This window comes from Entelurus aequoreus, linkage group LG16 (genome assembly GCF_033978785.1).
Source record: "Entelurus aequoreus isolate RoL-2023_Sb linkage group LG16, RoL_Eaeq_v1.1, whole genome shotgun sequence".
Taxonomy (NCBI): domain Eukaryota; kingdom Metazoa; phylum Chordata; class Actinopteri; order Syngnathiformes; family Syngnathidae; genus Entelurus; species Entelurus aequoreus.
In genome coordinates, this window is record NC_084746.1 from 51,003,294 (window position 1) to 51,030,423 (window position 27,130).

General features: G+C 39.3%; 3 protein-coding genes across 10 annotated transcripts in view; 1 reads left to right on the forward strand and 2 right to left on the reverse strand.

Moving 5' to 3' along the window:
• The window catches only part of zfyve9a (zinc finger, FYVE domain containing 9a), a 53,550-nt gene extending 52,950 nt beyond the window's left edge, over nt 1–600 (reverse strand). For all 5 annotated transcript variants that reach the window (XR_009821410.1, XR_009821409.1, XM_062023254.1 and 2 more), the window contains exon 1: nt 305–600. The gene's annotated coding sequence lies outside the window, so the exon portion shown is untranslated. The remainder of the gene's footprint in view (nt 1–304) is intronic.
• A 5,166-nt stretch (nt 601–5,766) lies between these two features.
• LOC133631156 (transcription factor BTF3 homolog 4-like) lies at nt 5,767–17,967 on the reverse strand. 4 transcript variants are annotated; one of them, XM_062023270.1, is made up of 6 exons: nt 17,947–17,967; nt 17,156–17,218; nt 14,883–14,996; nt 9,254–9,455; nt 6,255–6,314; nt 5,767–6,173 (listed from the first exon to the last, which is right to left on the reverse strand). In XM_062023270.1, the coding sequence occupies exons 2-6, from the start codon at nt 17,207–17,209 to the stop codon at nt 6,127–6,129; spliced, it is 477 nt and encodes a 158-aa protein (XP_061879254.1). In that variant the 5' UTR covers nt 17,210–17,218; nt 17,947–17,967; the 3' UTR covers nt 5,767–6,126. The 4 variants fall into 4 exon arrangements, with proteins under 4 accessions (XP_061879254.1, XP_061879252.1, XP_061879251.1 ...); XM_062023268.1 differs by lacking the exon at nt 17,947–17,967 and adding an exon at nt 17,685–17,939 and having other exon boundaries at nt 17,156–17,221; XM_062023267.1 differs by lacking the exon at nt 17,947–17,967 and adding an exon at nt 17,685–17,937.
• On the forward strand, nt 17,871–26,880 carry txndc12 (thioredoxin domain containing 12 (endoplasmic reticulum)). The gene is made up of 7 exons (XM_062023266.1): nt 17,871–18,277; nt 19,201–19,261; nt 21,241–21,293; nt 21,459–21,532; nt 22,569–22,638; nt 22,726–22,809; nt 26,326–26,880. The coding sequence occupies exons 1-7, from the start codon at nt 18,178–18,180 to the stop codon at nt 26,403–26,405; spliced, it is 522 nt and encodes a 173-aa protein (XP_061879250.1). The 5' UTR covers nt 17,871–18,177; the 3' UTR covers nt 26,406–26,880.
• Nucleotides 26,881–27,130: the final 250 nt, after the last annotated feature.

Below are 27,130 nucleotides of genomic sequence, written 5' to 3' on the forward strand. Positions count from 1 at the left end.
CCCTATTCTTTTCTCTCTTTTTTTAAAAATGAAACTAAATAAATATATTCAAATGAATGTTACTAAGTGTGCGTATGTGCCCTCAATAGAGCTTTAACTACAAGCCCCAAATGGGGAATGTTGGGTTGCGTAAATGCTAACAACCAGTGTCCGGTGTAAGCTAGCTAAAGCACCGCAACTCTCGCCTAGCAGCCGCCGGACTAGTTGGACCTCCTTCGCTACCGCCGCAGCAATGGCGCTGCAAGGTCGGGGCAGCGTGCGGTAAGACAAACACGTTGGATGAGAACAAACGGAGGGAACTCACCGCGGGAATCCTCATGTCTACGAGCAGGAGGAGCTCCCTCGTCAGCGTCCGTCATAACTAATCGCCTTCCCGGGGCTTTGCTCGCGGTTCACTTGGCGTCGGCCCGGTCATCAAACTGCGGCGACAACCGGGAAGGGATGGTGGTGGTGGGGTGGGGGAGTCTCTCCGCCAGGAACCCGGGGAAGAGCCTTCAAGGTCCAGTCACAGCAGAGCGCTGGTGCTCGGTGCAGGATCAGATCCTCACCTCCATCCCACACGAGCAAAGGACCCCACCTACTGACTGGAGAGAAAATGGACTAAGTTTGCCCACTTTTTACCCCCTAAGGCAGGCCTGGGCAATTATTTTGACTCGGGGGCCAAATTTAGAGAAAAAAATGTGTCTGGGGGGCCAGTGTATCTATTTTTAGGAAAACTAATACAAAACCTCACACTAAAGTCTGATTTAATGCTAAAAATGTTATGACAGACCGCCTTAAAAATGGAATGGAATTTTTTTCTATGAACGATAAAACCCTGAATATTGAGAACATATGAACGTCACACCCAACCATACTTGCCAACCCTCCCGTTTTTAACTCTCCCGACAACCTCCCGGCAGACATTTTCTCCCGACAAACTCCCGGTATTCAGCCGGAGCTGGAGGCCACGCCCCCTCCAGCTCAATGCGGACCTGAGGTGGGGACAGCCTGTTCTCACGTCCGCTTTCCCAGCAGCTTGCCTGCCCAATGACGTCATAACATCTACGGCTTTTAGAGAGTAGAGTGCACAACAAGGAGAGAGAGTCCTTGGTTTCTTATGTGGGTTTATTGTTAGGCAGTTTCATTAACGTCCTCCCAGCGCGGTAACAACAGCAGTCACGTTTAGTCTACCGTAAAGCAGTTCGTCTGCCGTAAACAGCAATGTTGTGACACTCTTAAACAGGACAATACTGCCACCTACTGGATAGCCTGCAGAACACTGAAATTCAAGTATGTCTTTTATTTATATGTATAATAAAATAAAAAATAAAATAAAAATATATATATAGCTAGAATTCACTGAAAGTCAAGTATTTCATACATATATATATACATATATGTATATATATATATATATATGAAATACTTGATTTGGTGAATTCTAGCTGTAAATATACTCTCCTCTTAACCACGCCCTTAGCCACGCCCCAACCACGCCCTCCGCCCCAAACACGCCCCTCCCGAACCACCCACCCCCCCACCTCCCGATTTTAGAGGTCTCAAGGTTGGCAAGTATGCACCCAACGTTCCCTCAAGCGTCCTCTGCGCACAGCAAATATATGCCGCGCACCAAATCAAATCCCATCTGAATTCTAAACAAAATAAACACATTTATTCCGTGTAATTTTGCAATGCAACTCTGAGTGACAGTGACAAGAAGCGGCCCAAACGGTGTTCGTCAACACCGTTCAATTATTGTAACGTCTATCGAGATGCTTCGAGGGCAGGAATTACATCGATCACTTTATTGAGCAAAACTGTTTATATTCGGCCACAACCACACCAAAAACATGAGTAAAACACTTCTATCTGGAAAAACTAGTCATTTTCTGCCGTACAAACCAGGCCAAAACCAACTTGTCATCTGTCACCAACACGCATAGCACTAAACCACTGGTGCGTTTATGGCCACACAAAAAGTCGGACAACTCAAACATCACACAAAGTTACACTATGACTCCTTATTCTACTGTCATTTATTATTAATAGGGATGTCCGATAATATCGGCCTGCCGGTATTATCGGCCGATAAATGCGTTAAAATGTAATATCGGAAATTATCGGTATCGTTTTTTTATTATCGGTATCTTTTTTTTTGTTGTTGTTTTTAAAAAAAATTTTTTTTAATTAAATCAACATAAAAAACACAAGATACACTTACAATTAATGCACCAACCCAAAAAACCTCCCTCCTCATTCACACAAAAGGGTTGTTTCTTTCTGTTATCAATATTCTGGTTCCTACATTATATATCAATATATATCAATACAGTCTGCAAGGGATACAGTCCGTAAGCACACATGATTGTGCGTGCTGCTGCTCCACTAATAGTACTAACCTTTAACAGTTAATGTTACTCATTTTCATTAATTACTAGTTTCTATGTAACTGTTTTTATATTGTTTTACTTTCTTTTTTATTCAAGAAAATGTTTTTAATTTATTTATCTTATTTTATTTTATAATTTTTTTTAAAAAGTACCTTATCTTCACCATACCTGGTTGTCCAAATTAGACATAATAATGTGTTAATTCCACGACTGTATATATCGGTTGATATCGGTATCGGTTGATATCGGTATCGGTAATTAAAGAGTTGGACAATATCGGAATATCGGATATCGGCAAAAAGCCATTATCGGACATCCCTAATTATTAATGTTAATTTATTTATATTAATCATGGAATGCTGTTACTTCATCCTATGCTTACATTTCATTGTGCAACATGAGGATGTTTAAGGGGAACTAAATGTGATCTCTGAAAGGGGTACAAATGATTTCCAAAGCAGGACCCCCGCCCAGACATATTGTACTATACTAATCCATAGCTTATGAAAAACAAGATTTCATTTATTTTCATTACAAGTGGGCCAAATCACTAATATTACAAAATAATCTCATGAAAATGACTCCTCTCATTGGAGTGTTATCATAAAAGATTGGTTTGAGACAGGTGTGCTGCTGGTATTTGTTGCTCACATGGGCTCCACTGAATGCTCAGGGAGTTTTTGTGTTTGCTCACACACATGACCAATTAGAGGGAACATTGGCCACACCCCCTCTCAATCGACATATTTTACAATCAAGCCAAATATGAACGTGAAGGGTAAAAAAACAAAAAACATCTACAATCTGATATATGTGATATATCACTAAACTTATAACTTTCTTGTAAAAATCTCCTTCCGCGTCTGTCCCTGACACCCGCATTTCAGGCTGGCCTCTCTGGAAACGCTCTGTGGAAACGCTCCCCACCCACACTGCTTGGTGCCTCGTCTGACCTGCTGTGACGTAGATTACCATAGTAACTAGTAGGGTTGTACGGTATACGGGTATTAGTATAGTACCGCGATACTAATGAATCATATTCGGTACCATACCGCCTCTGAAAAGTACCGGTCCGCCACACCCTAAGATTTTTTGTTAAAATAAAGCCAATAATGCAATTTTTTCTGGTCCCCTTTATTTAGAAAAGTATCGAAATAATATTGGTATCAGGATAACACTAGTCACTAAAATATCATGCAAAAGCGCAGATTCCAACCATTGAAATACTTTGTATAGTTCAAGACTTATGGTAAGTAGAAAACATGACTGCACATCATAATGGCAGATACACTTTACATCTTAAAGATGTAAAAAAAAAATATTTGGAATGTCCGGCGGGCCAGATTGAAAAGCTTAATGGGCCGCATGTGGCCCCCGGGCCTTAATTTGCCAAGGTCTGCCCTAAGGGTTCTTTCTATACATGACATTTATCAGTATTTTTCAACTTTTTTTGAGCCAAGGCACATTTTTTTTGCATTGAAAAAATTCGAAGGCACACCACCAGCAGAAATCATGAAAAAACGAAACTCAGTTAACAGTAAAAAGTCGTTGTCGCAATTGTTGGATACGACTTTAAACCAGAACCAAGCATGCATCACTATAGCTCTTGTCTCCTTGTCACCTGACTTATTTTGACTTGTTTGCTGTTTTCCTGTGTGTAGTGTTTTAGTTCTTGTCTTGCGCTCCTATTTTGGTGGCTTTTCCTCTTTTTGTGGTATTTTCCTGTAGCAGTTTCATGTCTTCCTTTGAGCGATATTTCCCGCATCTACTTTGTTTTAGCAATCAATACTTTTTCAGTTGTTTTTATCCTTCTTTGTGGGGTACATTGTTGATTGTCATGTCATGTTTGGATGTACTTTGTGGACGCCGTCTTTGCTCCGCAGTAAGTTTTTGCTGTCGTCCAGCATTCTGTTTCTGTTGACTTTGCAGCCAGTTCAGCTGTAGTTTCGTTCTGCATAGCCTACCCTAAGCTTCAATGCCTTTTTTTAGGGCCACTCACCTTTTGTTTATTTGTGGTTTAAGCATTAGATACCTTTTTACCTCCACGCTGTCGTTTTCATATTGTGATCATGACAAACCATGATCCCCACGTCTACAAAGCAATTAGCTACCTGCTGCCACCTACTGATATGGAAGAGTATAACACAGTTATTCTGCCGAGCTCTAGACAGCACAGACACTCAACAACGGCACATTATTTGCGGATTATAATTACTGGTTTGCAAAAAATACTTTTACCCAAATAGTTGAAATGACAATCTCTCACAGCACACCAGACTGTATCTCACAGCACACTAGTGTGCCGCAGCACAGTGGTTGAAAAACAGTGTTCTAAATCAGTGGTCCCCAGCCTTTTTGTAGCTGGGGACCGGTCAACGCTTGAAAATTTGTCCCACGGACCGGGAGGGAGGGGCTGGGGGGTGGGAATATATATATATATATATATATATATTTTTTTTTTTTCATAAAGAAATACAATCATGTGTGCTTACGGACTGTATCCCTGCAGACTGTATTGATCTATATTGACATACACATACACAATATTGTTTTTTATGTTGATTTAATAAATAAAAATATTTCTTGCGCGGCCCGGTGGTTGGGGACCACTGTTCTAAATGATAAATGGGCTATACTTGTACAGCGCTTTTCTACCTTCAAGGTACTCAAAGCGCTTTGACACGATTTCCACATTTGCCCATTCACACTCTGATGGCGGTAGCTGCCATGCAAGGCCCTAACCACGACCCATCAGGAGCAAGGGTGAAGTGTCTTGCTAAAGGACACAACGGACAGGACGAGGTTGGTAGAAGGTGAATTGATTAACGTGGACCCCGACTTAAACAAGTAGAAAAACTTCAATCAATAAATCAATGTTTATTTGTATAGCCCTAAATCACAAGTGTCTCAAAGGGCTGCACAAGCCACGACGACATCCTCGGTACAGAACCCACATACAGACAAGGAAAAACTCACCCCAGTGGGACGTCGATGTGAATGAGTATGAGAAACCTTGGAGAGGACCGCATATGTGGGTAACCCCCCCCTGTAGGGGAGACCGAAAGCAATATATTGGGGTGTTACCATTTAGTGGTCAATTGTACGGAATATGTACTGTACTGTGCAATCTACTATTAAAAGTTTCAATCAATCTATCAAAAAAAAAAGGGCATCGAACCAGGAACCCTGTGAGGTGTGAGGGTGATGGGTCAAATGCAGAGGATAATCCCACCACACCTCGTGTGTGTGTGTGAGACAATCATTGGGACTTTAACTTTTTTTTTTTAAGGAAGTATAGAAATGTTTTGCGTGCAAGTCTAAGCAATTTAATAGATAACATTTTTCGCCTTGAAAAAAAAAAAAAAAATCTTAAATGAACAAGCTGACGGCCATATCCAAAACAATCTTTTATTAAATCATTTTCACCACTAAATGTAAAACGAATTATTGTCACCATTTAATAAAGAATCTGTTAAATAATCGGTGAGGTGAAGCATGTAAGAAGCATATTCTTGAAGCCATTTGTCGAGTCCTTTGGGTGATGACTGCTGACAAAAAGGCCGTCGGCGTGCTGCTTCTGCGCACTGTTGCAGTACGTTCCCATGTATTCTGGAGTGGTGCACGCCCTCAAAAAGATGAAGATGATGCACTGCACCTTCAAACAACCGTCTCCCCGCACAAGAAAACACTCTTTAGTGTCGAAAGCGAGCGTGCAACAGATGAGAAAAGAAAACGGCTGACTGGAGAGGAAGAATCAGTTGGCTTCGTTCTTTGAGGCTTCGTCAAAGTTTTCCACCAGATCTGCCAGACGAGGAAATCAACGTTTTAATTCACACAGACGCTTTCAAGAGAGAAACGTCTCCTGGGAACATCGCCGCTTACCTGGCACGGCGTCGTCGTCTTCCTCGGCTATTTCCTCCTTCACTGCTTTCATGTCCATTGCTGAAAGAGACACCGTGTAAGACATTTTAAAAATAGATGTATTCATAGTAGTGACAGCAGACTAAACACTTTATGAGGGAATTCCTCTGTAAATAGTAATAACTGTCAGGGTTTCACCTAGATTAATATTATTATTAATATTCTGGTTCCTACATTATATATCAATATATATCAATACAATCTGCAAGGGATACAGTCCGTAAGCACACATGATTGTGCGTGCTGCTGCTCCACTAATAGTACTAACCTTTAACAGTTAATTTTACTCATTTTCATTCATTACTAGTTTCTATGTAACTGTTTTTATATTGTTGTACTTTCTTTTTTATTCAAGAAAATGTTTTTAATTTATTTATCTTATTTTACAATTTTTAAAAAAAAGTACCTTATCTTCACCGTACCTGGTTGTCCAAATCAGGCATAATAATGTGTTAATTCCACGACTGCATATATCGGTTGATATCGGTATTGGTTGATATCGGTAACGGTAATTAAAGAGTTGGACAATATCGGAATATCGGATATCGGCAAAAAGCCATTATCGGACATCCCTAATTTAAACCAGTGTGGGTGGCACTGGGAGCAGGTGGGTAAAGTGTCTTGCCCAAGGACACAACGGCAGTGACTAGGAAGGCGGAAGCGGGGATCGAACCTGGAACCCTCAAGTTGCTGGCACGGCCGCTCTACCAACCGAGCTATACCGATAATAAAGTGATTATTTTCAAGAATCATCAATAATCTATTTAAAGCAAATAAACTTCTTTTTTTTTTTTTAAAAATGCAATGCTGATTTTTATCTGTAATTGTAAAGTTCAGAGAGAAAGAATGGAGACACCAACATGTTAAAATCAAATAAAGTGGAAAAGAAAGGTGGAGAGAATACAGAGAAAGAATGAAAGCTGGCCCAGTTAACACCAAGAATGTTTAAAAGAGAAATATTCTCAAACACATTTGACCACTTTTTTTTTTATATTTTAGTGAAAGCTGAACTCTAGCTTTACTTTCATCTTTAGCAATCGCCACTGCTGTATATCTGGTAAGAGAAGTCGGCAAGTCAGATCCATAAGTTCAGGACAAGGATTGGCTGTATGGGACTGGCTGGAGGGCAAAGCGAGACTGTGTGCGTCCCGCCGAGGCTCCAGACACTCACGTGAGTCTTGTGGCGGCTTTGATTTCAGTTACATTGAAGCAGGGGTGTCCAAAGTGCGGCCCGGGGGCCATTTGCGGTCCCGCAGCTAATTGTTTACCGGCCCGCCACACATTCTGCAAAAATTGCAAAATTGATAATATTGCAAAAATTTAAAAAAACTTTAAAAAAAAAAGTGGAATGAGGTGAAATCTAAAAAGAAAAAGTTGCAATGTTGACACAAAGCTGCCATGCAGGCTGTTTTTTTTCTTTTGTCTTTGTTTATTTTGCCATTGCTAAAAAAAAAAAAAAAAAAGACTAAAAATCTATGTTATAATGAATTATTACTTTAAAAATATCACTTTAAAATGTTTTATGTGGAAAAAATATTGCATATATTGTGTGGTTGCCATATAAAAACATCAAAGTTTTATTTGACAAAAGAGCATAAAACAAGCAAAATAATAGTTCAAACGTAAAATCGACAGATATATCTGAAGTTGATCTCGTAATTTAAGTGTTAAAAGTTAAAAAAAACTAATAAAAATCAGAGATATCCGATATCGGTCTGCCGATATCGGCCGATAAATGCGTTAAAATGTAATATCTGAAATTATCGGTATCGTTTTTTTTTATCAGTATCGTTTTTTTTTGTTGTTTTTTTTTAATTAAATCCACATAAAAAACACAAGATACACTTACAATTAGTGCACCAACCAAAAAAACCTCCCTCCCCCATTTACACGCATTCACACAAAAGGGTTGTTTCTTTCTGTTATTAATATTCTGCTTCCTACATTATATATCAATATATATCAATACAGTCTGCAAGGGATACAGTCCGTAAGCACACATGATTGTGCGTGCTGCTGCTCCACTAATAGTACTAACCTTTAACAGTTAATTTTACAAATTTTCATTCATTACTAGTTTCTATGTAACTGTTTTTATATTGTTTTACTTTCTTTTTTATTCAAGAAAATGTTTTTAATTTATTTATCTTATTTTATTTGATTAATTTTTTTAAAAAGTACCTTATCTTCACCATACCTGGTTGTCCAAATTAGGCATGATAATGTGGTAATTCCACGACTGTATATATCGGTTGATATCGGTATCGGTTGATATCGGTATCGGTAATTAAAGAGTTGGACAATATCGGCATATCGGCAAAAAGCCGTTATCGGACATCCCTAATAAAAATGTATCTATTTATGAGTGGGGGACCTTTTGGATCCCAAATATATTTAGTAGGGTTTTATTTAACTTTTCACTGTGATTACTCAAAAATATCAAATAATTAAAATCAATGGTGTCCTGCATTATTGATCTTTTAAGGCTTTAATGACTAAATACTGCATATTTCAGTTTTACTATAAAAAAACAAAGTTGTCTTTGACAGAAAAGGCATAAAACCTTTTTTTTTTTTTTTTTTTTTACTTCATATCAACCTGAAGTTGATATAGAGATTTACTGTAAGCGTTAAATAAAAAATAATAATAATTTGACTTATTTTTAACATTTTAATGACTGAGACCCTTTATGGTCCCCGGGAGCCCTAAGGTTAAAAAAAAAAAAATCCATATATTTTGTTATGGTTTGAAAATGAAAAATATCAAAATGGCCCCCGCATGGTTAAATTTTTGTGTACGGCCCTCAGTGGAAAAAGTTTGGACACCCCTGCATTAAAGGGAAACTTCGGCTTTTCCAACAAAGCCGAACAAGCAGAAAAGCGTAAACACGGAAGGGCGTTTGGAAGCACTTTTGGTCATTTAATTCTTTTGGGTCAAATATGATGTTAAAAAGTACGCACCTTGCCGTGGGAACTGCTCGGCCAGCTTGCGCAGGCTGCTGAGGCTGTCAGCCCCCAGCTGGCTGAGGATCCCGGGAAGCATTTCGGTCAGCTGCTTGGTCTCGGCGTGGCCCGTGATGGCAAAGGTGTTGGCCGACAGAGACGCCTGCACTTTGGGGTTGTTGAAGTGGATCACTGTGCCGTCGTCTTTGATCATGTTCACCTGTATGGGGAAAGACCACTAGCTCAGATGGTGCTAACACTGTGGAGAATAGGGCTGCATGATTCATCCACATTGAGGTTTCAATTATGTAATAACGTAACGCATACTTGCCAACCTCGAGAGGTGGGAGGGTGGGGGGGCTTGGGGGCGTGGTTATTTACAGCTAGAATTCACCAACTCGAGTATTTCATATATATATATATATATATGTCATTCACATTGACGTCCCACTGGGGTGAGTTTTCCTAGCCCGTATGTGGGCTCTGTACCGAGGATGTCGTCGTGGCTTGTACAGCCCTTTGAGACACTTGTGATTTAGGGCTATATAAATAAACATTGATTGATTGATTGATTGATTGAGATATATATATATATATGTATGAAATACTTGACTTTCAGGGAATTCTAGCTATATATATATATATATATATATATATATATATATATATATATATATATATATATATATATATATATATATATATATATACATATATATATATATATATATATATATATATATATATATATATTAGGGCTGCAACAACTAATCGATTAAATCGATTATAAAAATAGTTGCCGATTAATTTAGTCATCGATTCGTTGGATCTATGCTATGCGCATGCGCAGAGGCTTTAAAAAAAATAAAAAATAAATAATAAAATACAAAAAAAATAAACCTTTATTTATAAACTGCAACATGTACAAACAGCTGAGAAACAATAATCAAAATAAGTATGGTGCCAGTATGCTGGTTTTTTTTCAATAAAATACTGGAAAGGATAGAAATGTAGTTCGTCTCTTTTATCCGATTATTAATCGATTAATCGAAGCAATAATCGACAGATTAATCGATTATCAAATTAATGGTTAGTTGCAGCCCTAATATATATAATATATATATATATATATATATATATATATATATATATATATATATATATATATATATATACACACATATATTTATTTTATTTACATAGAAAAAAAAAAAAATACTTGAATTTCAGTGTTCCGTTGGCTATCCATTAGATGGCAGTATTGTCCTGTTTAACTTCTCCGTTCATTGGGCAGGCAAGCTGTTTATATTGTGGGAAAGCGGACGTGAGAACAGGCTGTCCCCACTCAGTCTCAGGTCCGCATTGAGCTGGAGGGGGCGTGGCCTCCAGCTCCGGCTGAATACCGGGAGTTTGTCGGGAGAAAATCTCTGCCGGGAGGTTGTCGGCAGAAGCGCTGAATACCGGGATTCTCCCGCTAAAAACGGGAGGGTTGGCAAGTATGCGTAACGGCAAGAGGCTGAGGATTTTTTTCTCTCCCCCATCACTTGAGTGACAGACATGCTCGCCAATCTGAATTGTCGAGCCGAGTGTTTCTTTATCTCTCGCTTCAAACAGGGAGAAAGACGTCTCACTCTGTGCATCACTCTTAGCACCTGAGTGCATTTATTCAACAGTAGAATTAACTAAACACATCGAGCCCTCTTTTCAGCCATCCACAATCTTTGTCTTGGTGAGCAGAGAGCAAGACCAGCAGTTTTACACACACACAAGAAGCATGTACAGAGAGCCTCGCAACTCGCCAGTGAGAAGTTTCGCAAAGTAACAAAAATTAGGAGGGAAAATATAACTTCAGAGCCAAATGTCTTGTTGTGGGAAAACTTTGGCTTCAAATGGGATGAGCAATATGGGCCCATCAACACGAACAAACGAGCGAAAATGCCGTGATCACGTGATGGCAACAAAACAAAAAAAAAGACATCCAACCGAGGTTTCCAACTGGGGGAAAAAATGCACTTTAAGATGTTGAATGTTTAAGTAAACATTTTGCTTAAAGATATGAGGTTCCAATAGTTGTTTTTATTTAAGATAAAGTTATTTACCTTCCAATGACAACACAATGATTACCAATTCTACAGTAATGAGAAAAAAAGTTGATATCCTTTTATATGACTGCTTGCATTATCACCGTATTTTTCGGATTATAAATCGCAGTTCACATTACCGTAAAATATTAAATATTATTTATCTCATTCGCGTAAGAGACGAAGCAATTGGCAGCAATCGTCACACACACGTCAGCAATCGTCACTCAAACGTCAACCAATAAGAATTCTGCAGGGGAGGGTCATGGAAGAAGTGCATTGTGGGTCATGGGATGCTAACTGCTATATGCTATATGCTACTGCCGTAGCTATTAAAATGGATCACATCAACATTGGTGGTAACTTATAAAAACTGAGAAGAGCTGAACAAAAATGGCACCGAAAAGGAAATCCTATACTGCAGATTACAAGATGGACGTAGTGAAATATGCAGCAAAAAACGGCAATCGAGCAGCAGAAAGAAAGGACATACCAGAGGCGACACCGGGGAGTAAGATTTAATCGGATTTAGCGATCGGGAGTGACAGATTGTTTGGTAAACGTATAGCATGTTCTATATGTTATAGTTATTTGAATGACTCTTACCATAATATGTTACGTTAACATACCAGGCACCTTCTCAGTTTGTTATTTATGCCTCATATAACGTACACTTATTCAGCCTGTTGTTCACTATTCTTTATTTATTTTAAATTGCCTTTCAAATGTCTATTCTTGGTGTTGGCTTTTATCAAATACATTTCCCCCAAAAATGCGACTTATACTCCAGTGCGACGTATATGTTTTTTCCTTCTTTAGTGTGCATTTTCGGCCGGTGCGACGTATACTCCGGACCGACTTATAGTCCGAAAAATACGGTATTATATATTATGATTACATTACATTAGAAACACTATAGTTTTTATCAGTTATTTCTTCAGTTTAAGAACAATATGTAGACAAAAGCTCGGAGTCTGTCTGCATAAAGCCAAATATTCTTTAAAGTAAATTATTGCATATTGTTCAATATGTGGCACCTTAGGACAAGAATATGTTGATTGACAGTCTAATAGTAACAGGTCTTCCTTCACTCCTTGTTTTAGCAGTTTTATGCATTTATAGGTAAAAATATAAAAATCGTGAATCGAATCGCACTCGCAATATTGGAGAGAAAAATCGCCATACGGTTGTTTCACAAAATTGACTTCCTGCCCACTCTTTGCACGGGCGCAACGCGACCTAATAGGTATGCGCGGGAAATGGCAGACGAGCATATCAGTGTTTCCCACACATTCATTTATTTGTGGCGGCCCGCCACAAAAGAAATACGTCCGCCACAAATAAAAAATAAAAATAAATAAATAATTTTTTTAATTTTTATATTCCTGTCCAGTTTCTCAGGCAAATCATATAGTTGATGTAGATGCCCATATAGGCTGTTCAGATTTACTTTACAAAAGAGAAGTGTAGGATACTTCTCTTGTTGCCTTATTTGTATTTGACCACTACTGTTTTCTGTTGATTTGTTACTGACTGTGGCAGGACACCTCTGCCTCTGTTTCACTTTATGTTGCTGGTAAATAATATGCTTGTAGTAGTAGGCTATAGTTAAATTATTTAGTATGCACTAATTAAAGGGGCAGAGCTTTAAGATACATTTTATAAGATATATTTTTTGTAAGAACCACAATTAATAAATATATTTCAGTGAATAACTTATTGTTCAAATCTGTATATAAATATGTACATAAAGTGTTGTAATTATATTGTAAAATGGATGGATGGACGTTTAAAACAAAACTGTTATTAATTAGTAAGTATACATTTTTTTAGCCTTTTTAGAGAAAATCATATTGTAGTAAATTATGCAAATTACTCGATGATGTCATAGTGACCACGCCCATATCCACACCCCCAACGCCACAGGTATCTTGGCAGTTTATGGGAAACACTGCATATATTACATCAGTCATCACTGACATGGAAGTGTATCCTTACCCGGCATATAAACATTGAAGAGATGCAAGCAAGATGTTCATTTCGATTTTTGGTGACTTTATATACTGTGACCCTAGACGTTGAGTAATAGTTTGACATACATGGCGGACAATAACTGATAGTCTGCTTTGTCAGTCCAAATGTATTCACTGTTTTCCGAAGTCTTCCTTCGTCGGCCAAGTAATAAAAAGTACACGCTACCTTTTTTATCACATCCACGGGAGCCCGCATTCCTGTTGCCTCTCCTTCGACAAATGGACAAAGTTTTACGCCTAGTAGAATCACAGCGGACCTGGACATTCGAAAGTTCTCTTGCTATTCCTATGGCACAACACAATCGGGGACAAACATATCCCACCAGGCTGCCGTTCTTCCAGACCTTATCCAAAACCGTCGCTCAATATTGCTATGTTGCCGTCTGAGATGTGGTGTATCCGAAATAGCTGCAATCGCACGTTTCCTTCTCTTAAGGTATTCATGTGTGATCTGTACAAACGTCTGTACATGTAGAAGGAGAAACACGGGCATGTCTGGATGATACGCTTCCATCTTTCAAGTGTTCACCCCTGAGTGGAAACCGGTTGTTATGAAGCTGGCTGTGGCGCGTTGTTTCTGACGTCACTTCCTCTCCGAACTCAGTTTATAAACGATCAATGAGTCCATACCGAGCTAAGAGCTGCAGATTTAAGAAACAGACGGTGCACTTACCCGTGTAAAAAAATTCCCAAGGAGGGGAACCTTAAACGCCGGGTTAGTGCGGCTGACACAGGGTTTAGGCTAAATAGTTCTTCATTTAAGGAGTTATCCGGCTTAATATAGACAGGGCCTTAATGTCGTTCTCGCCAGTTCCAGGTCCTATATGACTGTCAAAGTGTCCCAACTTGCCAGAATACCTACTCACACTTCTTCTGTGCAGGTGAGATGCATGATTAATGATCTAGAAAAAATTTCCAGGGAGCAACGAAGTGAGGAAGCAGCTGATCAGCCGACGCAAACATACGGACACACGATAGTGATAATAGCGCCGCTCTAAATAGTTTGTCTGAGTTAGCGTTTATAATAATATCACTAATACTTGGTTAATATTCAAGTCACGAAATGTAAATTGGGTATTGTTGGCACTTTTTCAATGGTTATTTATCTGATTTTATGGGCGGAATAGTGGAGCTCTCATTAGCTCCGCTGTCAGCGGACTTTTATTTACATTTAATATTTAGAATGTATTAAAAAAAAATCCATCCGTCGTCATCCTTCATAATGATTGTGAACGATAGGCAAAATTCCAAAAAAGTGCAGTTCCTCTTTAATATCGTACCGTGAAATTTGTATACCGTTACATCCCTATTATTGATCGCCACAACATAATAGAAAATAGGACAAATACAGCACTCTAATTGGTGTACAACAAAAATAAGACTTGATTTAGGCTAAAATATGTAGAAAGTGCTGTTTAAATAGATACAAATGCGTTGTAGTGAAGCTGCGATACTTGGAGAGATGTGGCGAAGAAAGACTAAGCACAGAAATTCTTATGTAACAATCGACATTCATTGAGATGGACGCTTCACCTCCTCGATGCCTGCAATGTTGTTGACTGACAGTTTCTTCAGAGAGCCTTGGAGCTTTTTGTCGTCAGCTGTTGCCGTTTTGTGGACCACCTTTTTCTTCCTGCGAGCCGTTCCCTGACAAAATAATATGCCAAAGTCAACAACGCTGTTTGTACTCATCACAATTACCTCAGTGTAGTTCTAACCCTTGTGTGGTGTTCGGGTCTGTGGGACCCGTTTTCATTTTTTGTTCAAAGAAAAATGATACAATTAATTAATTTTTCAAACTGAGACTTTGGCTCATTTCTGTGAAGAACATATATCAGAATACATATTTAATGACCACACACCATACACCCCCCTACACATTTCTATTACATATAAGATGTCCGGGTCCACTAGACCCGGGGCTAATAGAAGTGTGGAAATTGATGTTCTGTGTACCACCCCCCCACACACACAGCAGACCTAGACAGGAGGAGGACAGAGTGTAGGTACACAGAACATCAGAGGGTCAAAATGTGCGAGAAAATGAGAGCAGACAGTGTTGACGAACAATGTTGCAACCTTGTGTGGGAACCGCAGGTGCAGAAACACAAAAGAAGAATCCCTGTGGGATGCAGAAACTGGCAGAGAAATTTTCCGTGCAACGTTCATATTGTTGTTACTCAGCCAGCGTTTGTGGGTTAGATGGACCCGTTGCATTTTGTGGCTTTTAATGCCTCACAATCAAACACTTTTATGTTAAAATACTGAACAGATGTTTATTGTGATAAGGTAAACATCTGTTCAGTATTTTATAGGGGTGTAACGGTACGTGTATTTGTATTGAACAGTTTCGGTACAGGGGTGTCGGTTCGGTTCGGAGGTGTACCGAACGAGTTTCCACACGGACATATTAAGTAGCGTAACGCACTTTGTGTAAACAATGCACACCGAGGCACAACACACGGCATGCTAGCAGCTAACGGGCTACGATAGACGGACCATACGTCCTCTTTTCACCGGACATGTCCTCTTTTGCGGAGCTGTCAGGGCGGAGTTTCTTAAATGCCTCGAATGTCCGGCATTTTGAGTTAGGATTGCATGTATTTTCAATGTACGTTCAGGGTTAAGAAGGGGTTAAAAACAAAACAAATTGTGCGTGCAGCAGCATTGGTGAGGGAGGGGCAGAGAGAGCGAGAGAGTTATGATAAACGCGCATGCGTCGCCAGGCTCTGCTTTATATACAGAGATTTATCAGATTTCATTTTTTGTTATCTATAGCAGGGGTGTCAAAAGTGTGCCCCGGAGGCCATTTGCGGCCCACAGCTAATGTTTTAAAGGCCCACGGCACATTCTAAAAATACTATTAAAATAAACAAAAACATAACAAAAGTGAAATAAAAAAGCTTAAAGGTTAAATGTAATTTAGAAAAAGTTGCAATGCTGACTGAAACAAAGCTGTTTTTTTTTCTTTCAAACGGTCATTGCTCAAAACATAATATTGAATCAAAATCAATGTTATTATGAATTATTGACCTATCCAAGGTTCCGATTACTTCACATCAAATATTCCAGTAAGAAAAATATTTTTTGGTGGAAGATTTTGCAAATTTGGTAAATAAATAACCCAAAATGTTATATTTTTTTGTTTTATTACTGTACCGAAAATGAACCGAACCGTGACCTCTAAACCGAGGTACGTACCGAACCGAAATTTATGTGTACCGTTACACCCCTAGTATTTTAACATATAAGTGTTTGATTGTGAGGCATTAAAAGCCACAAAATGCAACGGGTCCGTCAGACCCACAAACGCTGGCTGAGTAACAACAATATGGTTAAAATACTGATCAATTTTCCCATGTTTACCATAAATGAAAATATAGGCAGGGGAAATTCAAATATGCAAAACAAGCAAAGAGGTAATCACAAAATTATTGTTAACTGCTATTCGGGTTAAATCATATTAGCAGCTGCTTAACAGGTAAAAAAAACAATTTTCTTTATTTTTCTTAAGCTGCTATCTTTCATACCATTGCCACCACTGGAGCATCCAAAAGCTCAAATGTATATCAGGCCTAAAAAAAATCAGTAAAATGGGTGAAGTGAGGCCAAAGAAGGGGGGGGGAAAGACCCTCGCTCTCTCCTCCCTCAATAAAGAAAATGCTGATGTCAGTCGGAAAATGTCGAATGCCAATACACTCTTTAAAGCGCCCCACACGATACATTTCATCAAATTTCGCGGTGAAACTCAAGGCTTAGAAGTTATGGTTAAAAGACAATAGAAAGAACAGAAAGATAATGCACACCTTTCCACCTATCCGCACTTGTGCTTGGAGTTTGGCGAGCTTCTCTTGATTCATAGTGCTGATCTGCTTGTGAAAAATAGGGAGGAAACAATGAATACTTATTTTTTAGATGACTTTACAATACTCATGTTGGTTGAGTGACAAAATGTACATTGTGTTCAGTCCAGGTTTGAACATACTACGGCCGTTCAAGCGGACCTGCACTAATTCATCAGAAAGCATGCACACTTGACCAGTTATTTTCCCATTTTAAGTGTATTGGTTTACTTGACCAGTTATGAAAAAAACAGGTTTAAAACAAAATGTTTTCAATTTGTGAGGCCTAAAGAGACCCACGTTTTACTCGCCGAAGTTGCTAGCTTGCCAAGAAGGCTACTTTGGCTAATAATAGCATAATAGCATAGCGACAGGCTAACTCTACAGTTAAGACTCATCCACTCGATTATTCACACACATTTGACTCAAAAGTCCAAATGGCTCCGAATCAATAACTATGAAAGAACTTGTCATGAGTGAAATATAAGTTTACCTTTCAAAAAGGGATTAGACGGTCCGTTAAAACAGGTGCGGCTGGCTAAGGAGGCTGGTGCTACACAGGCTACAGCATACGCACTGTCACTCCATACTTCCGCTTGGCGCTTTCACAATTAAAAGAATACGATCACTTTTAGACGTCTATAGTGAGTCACGAATGAACGTAAAACACTAGTCAGATCTAACTAAATGCATGAACATTACAATTTCGTCGTTTTCTCCAACCTGAGAGCCATAAAAGTGAGTTTTGTTTTAACTTCCGGTGTAATTTTGACGCTTGACGATGCATGGTACCACACAGGAACACGCGGTCTTGCGTCATCAGAGTGTGTCCACAAAAATAAACCGAGGAAAGATAGTTCATCTGAGTCAGACTTTTATTGTGAAATGTGAGCGTTATACATCCGGGCCAAGGTTACTTCCGACGCTTCTTTGCTGCGATAGTGTAGTTGTGTCTATCAAGGCCAGTTTGAATAAAAGCTATTACAATGCAGGCTTCTTCGTTAAACATCGTTTTGTTTTCGGCTTTCCCTGTTCTGTTGTCGTTGTGGTGCTTCCAAGATGTCGTCGAAGCAGCAAGCGGCAAAGGTGAGTTTAAATAGAGCGCTAGCTTGACCCTTTGAACAGCTTCACATCCTGGTTCTCTTTGTGTCCTGGTCAGGTAACTTTGTAAGAAATGTCTACGTGTTGAATATACAAGCAACAACTGTATTTTTTTTATAGCTTATTTCGAATGAACCCTGACTAATAAGCTACCAAATTACAGCTAACCAAGACGCCGCAATTAAATCTTACTTCCCCTGATTATGACTGTCTTAACCACACCACCAGGGGGAGCTCCACAAACCACGTTAAACCCAGATTCCGAACTAACAAAGGTCTAAACTCATTCTCCTTCTATGCCACATCAATATGGAATGCACTCCCAACAGGTGTATTAGAAAGTGCATCTCTATCCTCCTTCAAAACCGCACTAAAACACCTCCAAGCAACTTTAACCCTTGACTAACACCCTCCCTTCCACATCCCCGGATTGTAAATAATCAAATGTATTTCTAATGTATATACTTGTTCTTATGCTATCTGAACTCACTTTGTTCTCTGCTCGCTGTACATATCCTACCAAGTCAGACCTACACTGTTTCAATGCCCATTTCGTTGTTATCAACCAAACCCTCCTCATCCCACCCCCTGGATTGTAAATAATTCAATGTATATACTCTGATGATTAACTTGTGTGATGACTGTATTATGCTGATAGTATATATTTGTACCATGAATTGATTACGTGGAACCCTGACTTAAACAAGTTGAAAAACGTATTCGGGTGTTACCATTTAGTGGTCAATTGTACGGAATATGTACTGAACTGGGCATTCTACTAATAAAAGTTTCAATCAATCAAAAACCATCATTTGTATGCTTTCCATTGTATTAACTTTGTATAGTGTGGACCCACCCTGTTGTAGAGATATATTAGTTGTCACACTAATGCATTATTTGCCTTGCAGGATTTGGGGATCACATCAGTTGGAGGACGCTGGAAGATGGCAAAAATGAGGCAACAGCCAGGTGAGTCTTAAAGGGTAAGATTTTTTGGAAGGTAATTGTCCAACTTTCAATCAATCAATCAATGTTTACTTATATAGCCCTAAATCAAGAGTGTCTCAAAGGGCTGCACAAGCCACAACGACATCCTCGGCTCAGATCCCACATCAGGGCAATAAAAAACTCAACCCAATGGGATAACAATGAGAAACCTTGGAGGGGACCACAGATGTGGGGACCCCCCCTGGGCGACCGATGCAATGGACGTCGAGTGGATCCAGCATAATATTGCGAGAGTCCAGTCCATAGTGGATCTAGCATAATATTGTGAGAGTCCAGTCCATAGTGGATCTAACATAATATTGTGAGAGTCCAGTCCATAGTGGATCTAGCATAATAGTGTGAGAGTCCAGTCCATAGTGGATCTAGCATAATAGTGTGAGAGTCCAGTCCATAGTGGATCTAACATAATAGTGTGAGAGTCCAGTCCATAGTGGATCTAACATAATATTGTGAGAGTCCAGTCCATAGTGGATTTAATATAATAGTGAGAGTCCAGTCCATAGTGGATCTAGCATAATAGTGTGAGAGTCCAGTCCATAGTGGATCTAGCATAATAGTGTGAGAGTCCAGTCCATAGTGGATCTAGCATAATATTGTGAGAGTCCAGTCCATAGTGGATCTAACATAATATTGTGAGAGTCCAGTCCATAGTGGATTTAATATAATAGTGAGAGTCCAGTCCATAGTGGATCTAACATAATATTGTGAGAGTCCAGTCCATAGTGGATTTAATATAATAGTGAGAGTCCAGTCCATAGTGGATCTAACATAATATTGTGAGAGTCCAGTCCATAGTGGATCTAACATAATAGTGAGAGTCCAGTCCATAGTGGATCTAACATATTAGTGTGAGAGTCCAGTCCATAGTGGATCTAACATACTATTGTGAGAGTCCAGTCCATAGTGGATCTAACATAATAGTGTGAGAGTCCAGTCCATAGTGGATCTAACATAATAGTGTGAGAGTCCAGTCCATAGTCGATTTAATATAATAGTGAGAGTCCAGTCCATAGTGGATCTAACATAATATTGTGAGAGTCCAGTCCATAGTGGATCTAACATAATAGTGAGAGTCCAGTCCATAGTGGATCTAACATAATAGTGTGAGAGTCCAGTCCATAGTGGATCTAACATAATAGTGAGAGTCCAGTCCATAGTGGATCTAACATAATAGTGAGAGTCCAGTCCATAGTGGATCTAACATAATAGTGTGAGAGTCCAGTCCATAGTGGATCTAACATAATAGTGTGAGAGTCCAGTCCATAGTGGATCTAACATAATAGTGTGAGAGTCCAGGCCATAGTTGATCTAACATAATAGTGTGAGAGTCCAGTCAATAGTGGATCTAACATAATAGTGTGAGAGTCCAGTCCATAGTGGATCTAACATAATAGTGTGAGAGTCCAGTCCATAGTGGATCTAACATAATAGTGTGAGAGTCCAGTCCATAGTGGATCTAACATAATAGTGAGAGTCCAGTCCATAGTGGATCTAACATAATAGTGTGAGTCCAGTCCATAGTGGATCTAACATAATAGTGAGAGTCCAGTCCATAGTGGATCTAACATAATAGTGAGAGTCCAGTCCATAGTGGATCTAACATAATAGTGATAGTCCAGTCCATAGTGGATCTAACATAATAGTGTGAGAGTCCAGTCCATAGTGGATCTAACATAATAGTGAGAGTCCAGTCCATAGTGGATCTAACATAATAGTGATAGTCCAGTCCATAGTGGGGCCAGCAGGAGAGGATCTTGAGCGGAGACAGGTCAGCAGCGCAGAGATGTCCCCAACTGATGCACAGATGAGTGGTCCACCGTGGGTCCCGACTTTGGACAGCTAGCGCGTCATCTGTGCCCATCCCCCCTCCACGAAGGAGAGGGGGGGCAGAGCAGAAAAGAAACGGCAGATCAACTGGTCTATTTGCTTTGTGTTTTCAGTGGTCTGCCCATCATGGTGATCATCCACAAGACATGGTGTGGAGCCTGCAAAGGTAACACTAACTAACCAATGTAATGGATGACACATTTCGGCATGCAAAAACAACTGAGAAGTGGATGAAGTTAAAGTGTTTGTTGTCTAATGTTAACTTGAAGGAAATACCATGAGTAAGTACGAGTGTGTGACATAACGCTTTGTTTGTTTTTACTCTTTGCAGCACTAAAACCCAAATTTGCAGAATCCAAGGAAATCTCGGAGCTTGCCCACAACTTTGTGATGGTCAACCTGGAGGTGAGAAGACACGCTTAAACAGAAGACATTTGTTTGACAATTGTTCATCCATCCATTTTCTACCCCTTGTCCCTTTCTGGGTCGCTGGAGCCTATCTCACCTGCATTTGGGCGGAAGGCGGGGTACACCCTGGACAAGTCGCCACGTCATCGCAGCGCCAACACAGATAGACAGACAACATTCACACTCGCATTCATATTTATCACAATTACAAAAGTTTATGTAATCAATTTTTTTTATCGTCCCGAATAAATTGATTGGTGTTTACGGCGGTCACTCACCCTGTGTCGCCAACACGTGCAAGGAGCGAGTGCACACATACAAAAGCCGTCCAAGAGAAGCAACAAACAATTTGCAGTCATGTTGTTGTGATTGAATATACATTCAATGGCAGCTAACACTAGCTATCCATATTGCTATTATTAGCTAACACCACCTACAGATAATGTGCGTGCATGTCTTATGTACGAGAAGCCGTAAGAGGGCGGGATATACTGTGCAGTGTTTCCCATAAACTGCCAAGATACCTGTGGCGGTGGGAGCGTGGCTATGGGCGTGGTCACCATGACATCATCGAGTAATTTGCATAATTTACTACAATGATATGATTTTCTCTAAAAAGGCTCAAAAAATGTATACTTACTAATAATAACAGTTTTGTTTTAAACGTCCATCCATCCATTTTACAATATAATTACAACACTTTATGTACATATTTATATACAGATTTGAACAATAAGTTATTCACTGAAATATATTTATTAATTGTGGTTCTTACAAAAAATATATCTTATAAAATGTATCTTAAAGCTCTGCCCCTTTAATTAGTGCATACTAAATAATTTAACTTTAGCCTACTACTACAACCATATTATTTACCAGCAACATAAAGTGAAACAGAGGCAGAGGTCAGTAACAAATAAACAGAAAACAGTAGTGGTCAAATACAAATAAGGCAACAAGAGAAGTATCCTACACTCAACTTCAACACTTGTCGTTTAACTTAATCCACTTCTGTATTTCATTGCTCGGACAGGACGAGGAGGAGCCAAAAGACGAGAACTTCAGTCCCGACGGCGGCTACATTCCTCGCATCCTCTTCCTCGGTAAGCCTAACCTTGTGATGCCACAGAGACATGACGGGCTGACGCTTGATTGGAATTGATCAATAACAAGTAACCCCTTGCCTGCAGATCCCAGTGGCCAAGTTCACCCTGAAATAATCAATAAAGTGGGGAACCCCAACTACAAGTACTTCTACAGCAGCGCAGAGCAAGGTAAGCATAACTAGAAATTAAACTATTGTCGTAGTAAAGCAACTACATGTACTCTGTTGACATTAATATCAGTATCTCTGTGATAAGGAGGTGAATAGTATTGTTATTACTATGGCAACCACTGGTTACCTACTTTGTGGTCAATAGTAATTGGGGTATTTCAGTCCAATATTGATATCGGTCCAATATCAGGGAAAAAAAGTATTGGACTACTGTATATAAGCGCTCCATTAAAAGCAGCTCTGCAGCGTGTTTACTTGTACAAAGCTGGACAGATAGTTAAAGGCCTACTGAAATGATTTTTTTTTATTCAAACGGGAATAGCAGATCCATTCTATGTGTCATACTTGATCATTTTGCGATATTGCCATATTTTTGCTGAAAGGATTTCGTAGAGAAATTTGACGATAAAGTTCGCTACTTTTGCTCGCTGATAAAAAAAAGCCTTGCCTGTAGCGGAAGTAGCGTGACGTCACAGGAGCTAGTATTCCTCACAATTCCCCGTTGTTTACAATGGAGCGAGAGAGATTCTCGAGAGAGAAAGTGATGATTACCCCATTAATTTGAGCGAGGATGAAAGATTCGTAGATGAGGAACGTTACAGTGAAGAACTTGAGAGGCAGTGATGGACGTATCTTTTTTCGCTCTGACCGTAACTTAGGTACAAGCTGGCTCATTGGATTCCACACTCTCCTTTTTTTATTGTGGATCACGGATTTGTATTTTAAACCACCTGGGATACTATATCCTCTTGAAAATGAGAGTCGAGAACGCGAAATGGACATTCAGTGCCTTTTATCTCCACGACAATACATCGGCGAAATGCTTTAGCTACGAGCTAACGTGATAGCATCTTGCTTTAACTGCATATAGAAACAAAAAAATAAACCCCTGACTGGAAGGATAGATAGAAAATCAACAATACTATTAAACCGTGGACATGTAAATACACGGTTAATGCTTTCCAGGCTGGCGAAGGTTAACAATGCTGTGCTAACGACGCCATTGAAGCTAACTTAGCAACTTAGCAACGGGACCTCACAGAGCTATGCTAAAAACATTAGCTCTCCACCTACGCCAGCCAGCCCTCATCTACTCATCAACACCCGTGCTCACCTGCATTCCAGCGATCGGCAGAAGGACGAAGGACTTCACCCGATGCGTTTGGCGGCCCGTAGACGTAGAAAGTCAAAGTGAGGTCGGCGGCTAGCGCTCCAACAAAGTCCTCCTGGTTGTGTTGCTGTAGTCCGCTGCTAATACACTGATCCCACCTACAACTGTCTTCTTTGCAGCCTTAATTGTTCATTAAACAAATTGCAAAAGATGTCCAGAATACTGTGGAATTATGAAATGAAAACAGAGCTTTTTGTATAGGATTCTACGGGGTACCATAACTTCCGTTACTCTGACTTCGTCACGCGCATACGTCATCATACCGCGACGTATGCGGGAAGTTTTAAATGTCACTTTATAAGTTAACCCGGCTGTATTGGCATGTGTTGCAATGTTAAGATTTCATCATTGATATATAAACTATCAGACTGCGTGGTCGGTAGTAGTGGCTTTCAGTAGGCCTTTAACATCTACATATCCTTGATTAAGCACACAAGGTCGGTCTTCTCTTGTATTTAGTCAAGTTAGCTATAAGCTACTAGGAACCAGCAGCTACACAACAGCTAATAAGCACACAAACTACACGTACAAAGGATTAAAAGTTTTCGGTTGTCGTGTCTTTGTCTCCATCTCCGGGTATAAATTGAATGTCACAGATGAACAACTGCCAGCTTTGTGGCTAAATCCTCTTATTATTCAGATGAGATGCATGATTTTATAATGTAGAATAATTTTGATGAGCCGAGACGTGATGCTACAGCAGCAGCATAAGCCAGTAAGCTTGTCTGCGTTAGCGCTTCTAATAACAATATCGCCAATATATGGTTAATATTCAGGTCACAAAATGTACAGTAAATAGAGTATTTTTTGTGGGTTTTGAAAGGTTATTTATTTAGAGGGCTTTGTGGGTGGAATAGAGAACCCCCATTGACTCAATTGTTAACAGACTTTTTATTTATTTACAACTTAGAATGCATAAAAAAAACACGTTTTCATACTTTTTGATAAGGATTGTGAACATATTTCTAATTTTTGCATATTTCCAGTATGAGACTGGTCTGCTGATATGGTCAAAGGGCAAAAGTGTTCCCATCGTGATGTCACCCGACTCCGAATCTACAGAAATTGCGGAATATTCAAAATCTGAAATTGTGGCATTTTGTGATGTTTAGACGGTATTTTCACATACTTTGCGGATTGGAAATACAATTGGATATGGTTTAATGGATACAATGAAACACAATTAAGCATACACGGTCAACTTGTTTTTCCAATGTACTGGTACTTTAATGGATTCAATTACACCTCAAACCTGAGGAGGGAATTCCTATGGCAAAACAAGCCATAGCGGTTACTTTTTTAAAACCAGTAGTTCCAGTAGATTCCCTGAATATTTGTGGAGTTGCTTTAAATTGTATATGCATTAGTTCCTTGCTGCATCACAGCTCTACTAATCAGTTTGTTTTTTTTAAAGTACATGCTATGTATTTTTGGCCTAAATTACTCATTTTTTGAACTGATTAAAATATCAATTGTCCACTAGATGAGACCAAACAAACCTGAGCATGGCCACTGATTGACTCAGCCACAGGCAGCATTACTATGTTGAATTAAACCAGAATAAAAATTACAGTGGGTGTTTTCATATCTAAAGGGCTCTCATCTTTTTAAAACATGTATTTAGAAGGTCAGCTTTAACTATGAAAATATTTGATTCATAATAAGTTATTCATAACAGGGAACCAATTAACAGCAATACATGAGGGTGAGTTAAAATCATACCAAAGACTATAACAATGGGACCCTTTACCTCCCTGCTTGGCACTCAGCATCAAGGGTTAGAATTGGGGGTTAAATCACCAAAATGATTCCCGCGGCGGCCACCGCTGCTGCTCACTGCTCCCCTCACCTCCCAGGTGCTGGGTCAAATGCAGAGGGTAATTTCACCACACCTAGTGTGTGTGCGACTATCATTGGTACTTTAACTTTTAACTTTATTTTCTTTGTATATATTTTTTAATGGCAACCTAATAAAGTGGTTTGGGATAAAAATAAAAATAAAAATGCTATCACGCCAGCAGAGGGCGCCAACTCAGGTCAATTGACAAGATTTGAAATTTTAAGATACTGTATGCCTGTAATTGTTCATGTCTAAAATTGCATTTTTAAAATGTGTTATCGGGTTTTAAGAACTGTGAGAGGGATATTATTGTTTTTAAAGATTAAAAGTAAGTATTTTAGGGCTATTTATGGGTGCATCCATTATTTGCGGTTTTTTTTGCTGTTCTTGGGGAGTCTAGGAATGCAACCCCTATAAATATTGAGATTTATTGTATATACGGTAGTTTTTCACTATTAAACCTGAGTATAAGTGTTAATCACATCCTTTTGTGTGCGTTTCAGTGGTGTCTGGGATGAAGGAGGCGGAGGAAAAGCTGACTGGTGACACATTCAAACGCAGCCACGCTGGTGATGAGCTGTGAGGAGGCAGCAAGTCTCCCCAAACCAGACCGCCTCGTCCAACCACTAACAGTTTCTCCCGTTAAGATTTTACAACACAACTATTCCCATCATAATAATGCTCTTATTTTATATTTTGGATATTTGTAAGATGCAGTACTGTAATAATTGTCTGATGTGGATATTATTAAACCACAGCAGACTTTAAAGTGCCATATCCTTGGGCTCTTTGATGCACATTTATGAGAGCACTTCCACATAGTACTGTAGACTAAAGTGTGCTAATTTTGACTAAACTTTAATGTTTTCCAAAAGCCACAATGTTTTCTACAAGCTAACAAAGCTGTGGATGCTTCCAAAGACCTGTCTGATTCTACATTTTCGCAAAAATGTGAATTTAACTTTGTATATCTTTTTTCTTGTGACTTCTGCACTGTTTGAAAACACTGTGTGCTTTGTTCTACTCAATATATAAGTGTGGAAATAAAAATATGTTGTAGTGAATGACTTGGGCAAATCCTTACACAACAGCGAGTGGATTATATCAAAGTTTATTGTCCCAACATCGGTGGCGATTCCCTTATTGCCATGTGTGCCAACACAACAGCGGAACACACAAAAATAGTTGAAACTTAAACCCAAAGTTATTACAATTCAGCTAGAACACATGTGGAGTTAAAGTGCATCGTCAGCTGAAAATGACAGAGGCGAAATATCAATTTTTTATAAGCCTCCAAAATCAAACCTT

What these genes read in the sequence shown, in the direction of transcription:
- LOC133631156 (XM_062023270.1), bottom strand. Translation starts at nt 17,209, where the DNA reads ATGAATCAAGAGAAGCTCGCCAAACTCCAAGCACAAGTGCGGATAGGT. An exon ending in AAGTGCGGATAGGTGGAAAG is followed by an intron (nt 14,997 to 17,155) that starts GTGTGCATTATC and finishes TTATTTTGTCAG; the next exon opens with GGAACGGCTCGCAGGAAGAA. An exon ending in CGAGCAGTTCCCACGGCAAG is followed by an intron (nt 6,315 to 9,253) that starts GTGCGTACTTTT and finishes TGTCTCTTTCAG; the next exon opens with CAATGGACATGAAAGCAGTG.
- txndc12 (XM_062023266.1), top strand. Translation starts at nt 18,178, where the DNA reads ATGCAGGCTTCTTCGTTAAACATCGTTTTGTTTTCGGCTTTCCCTGTT. An exon ending in TCCTCGCATCCTCTTCCTCG is followed by an intron (nt 22,639 to 22,725) that starts GTAAGCCTAACC and finishes CCTTGCCTGCAG; the next exon opens with ATCCCAGTGGCCAAGTTCAC. An exon ending in CTACAGCAGCGCAGAGCAAG is followed by an intron (nt 22,810 to 26,325) that starts GTAAGCATAACT and finishes TGTGCGTTTCAG; the next exon opens with TGGTGTCTGGGATGAAGGAG.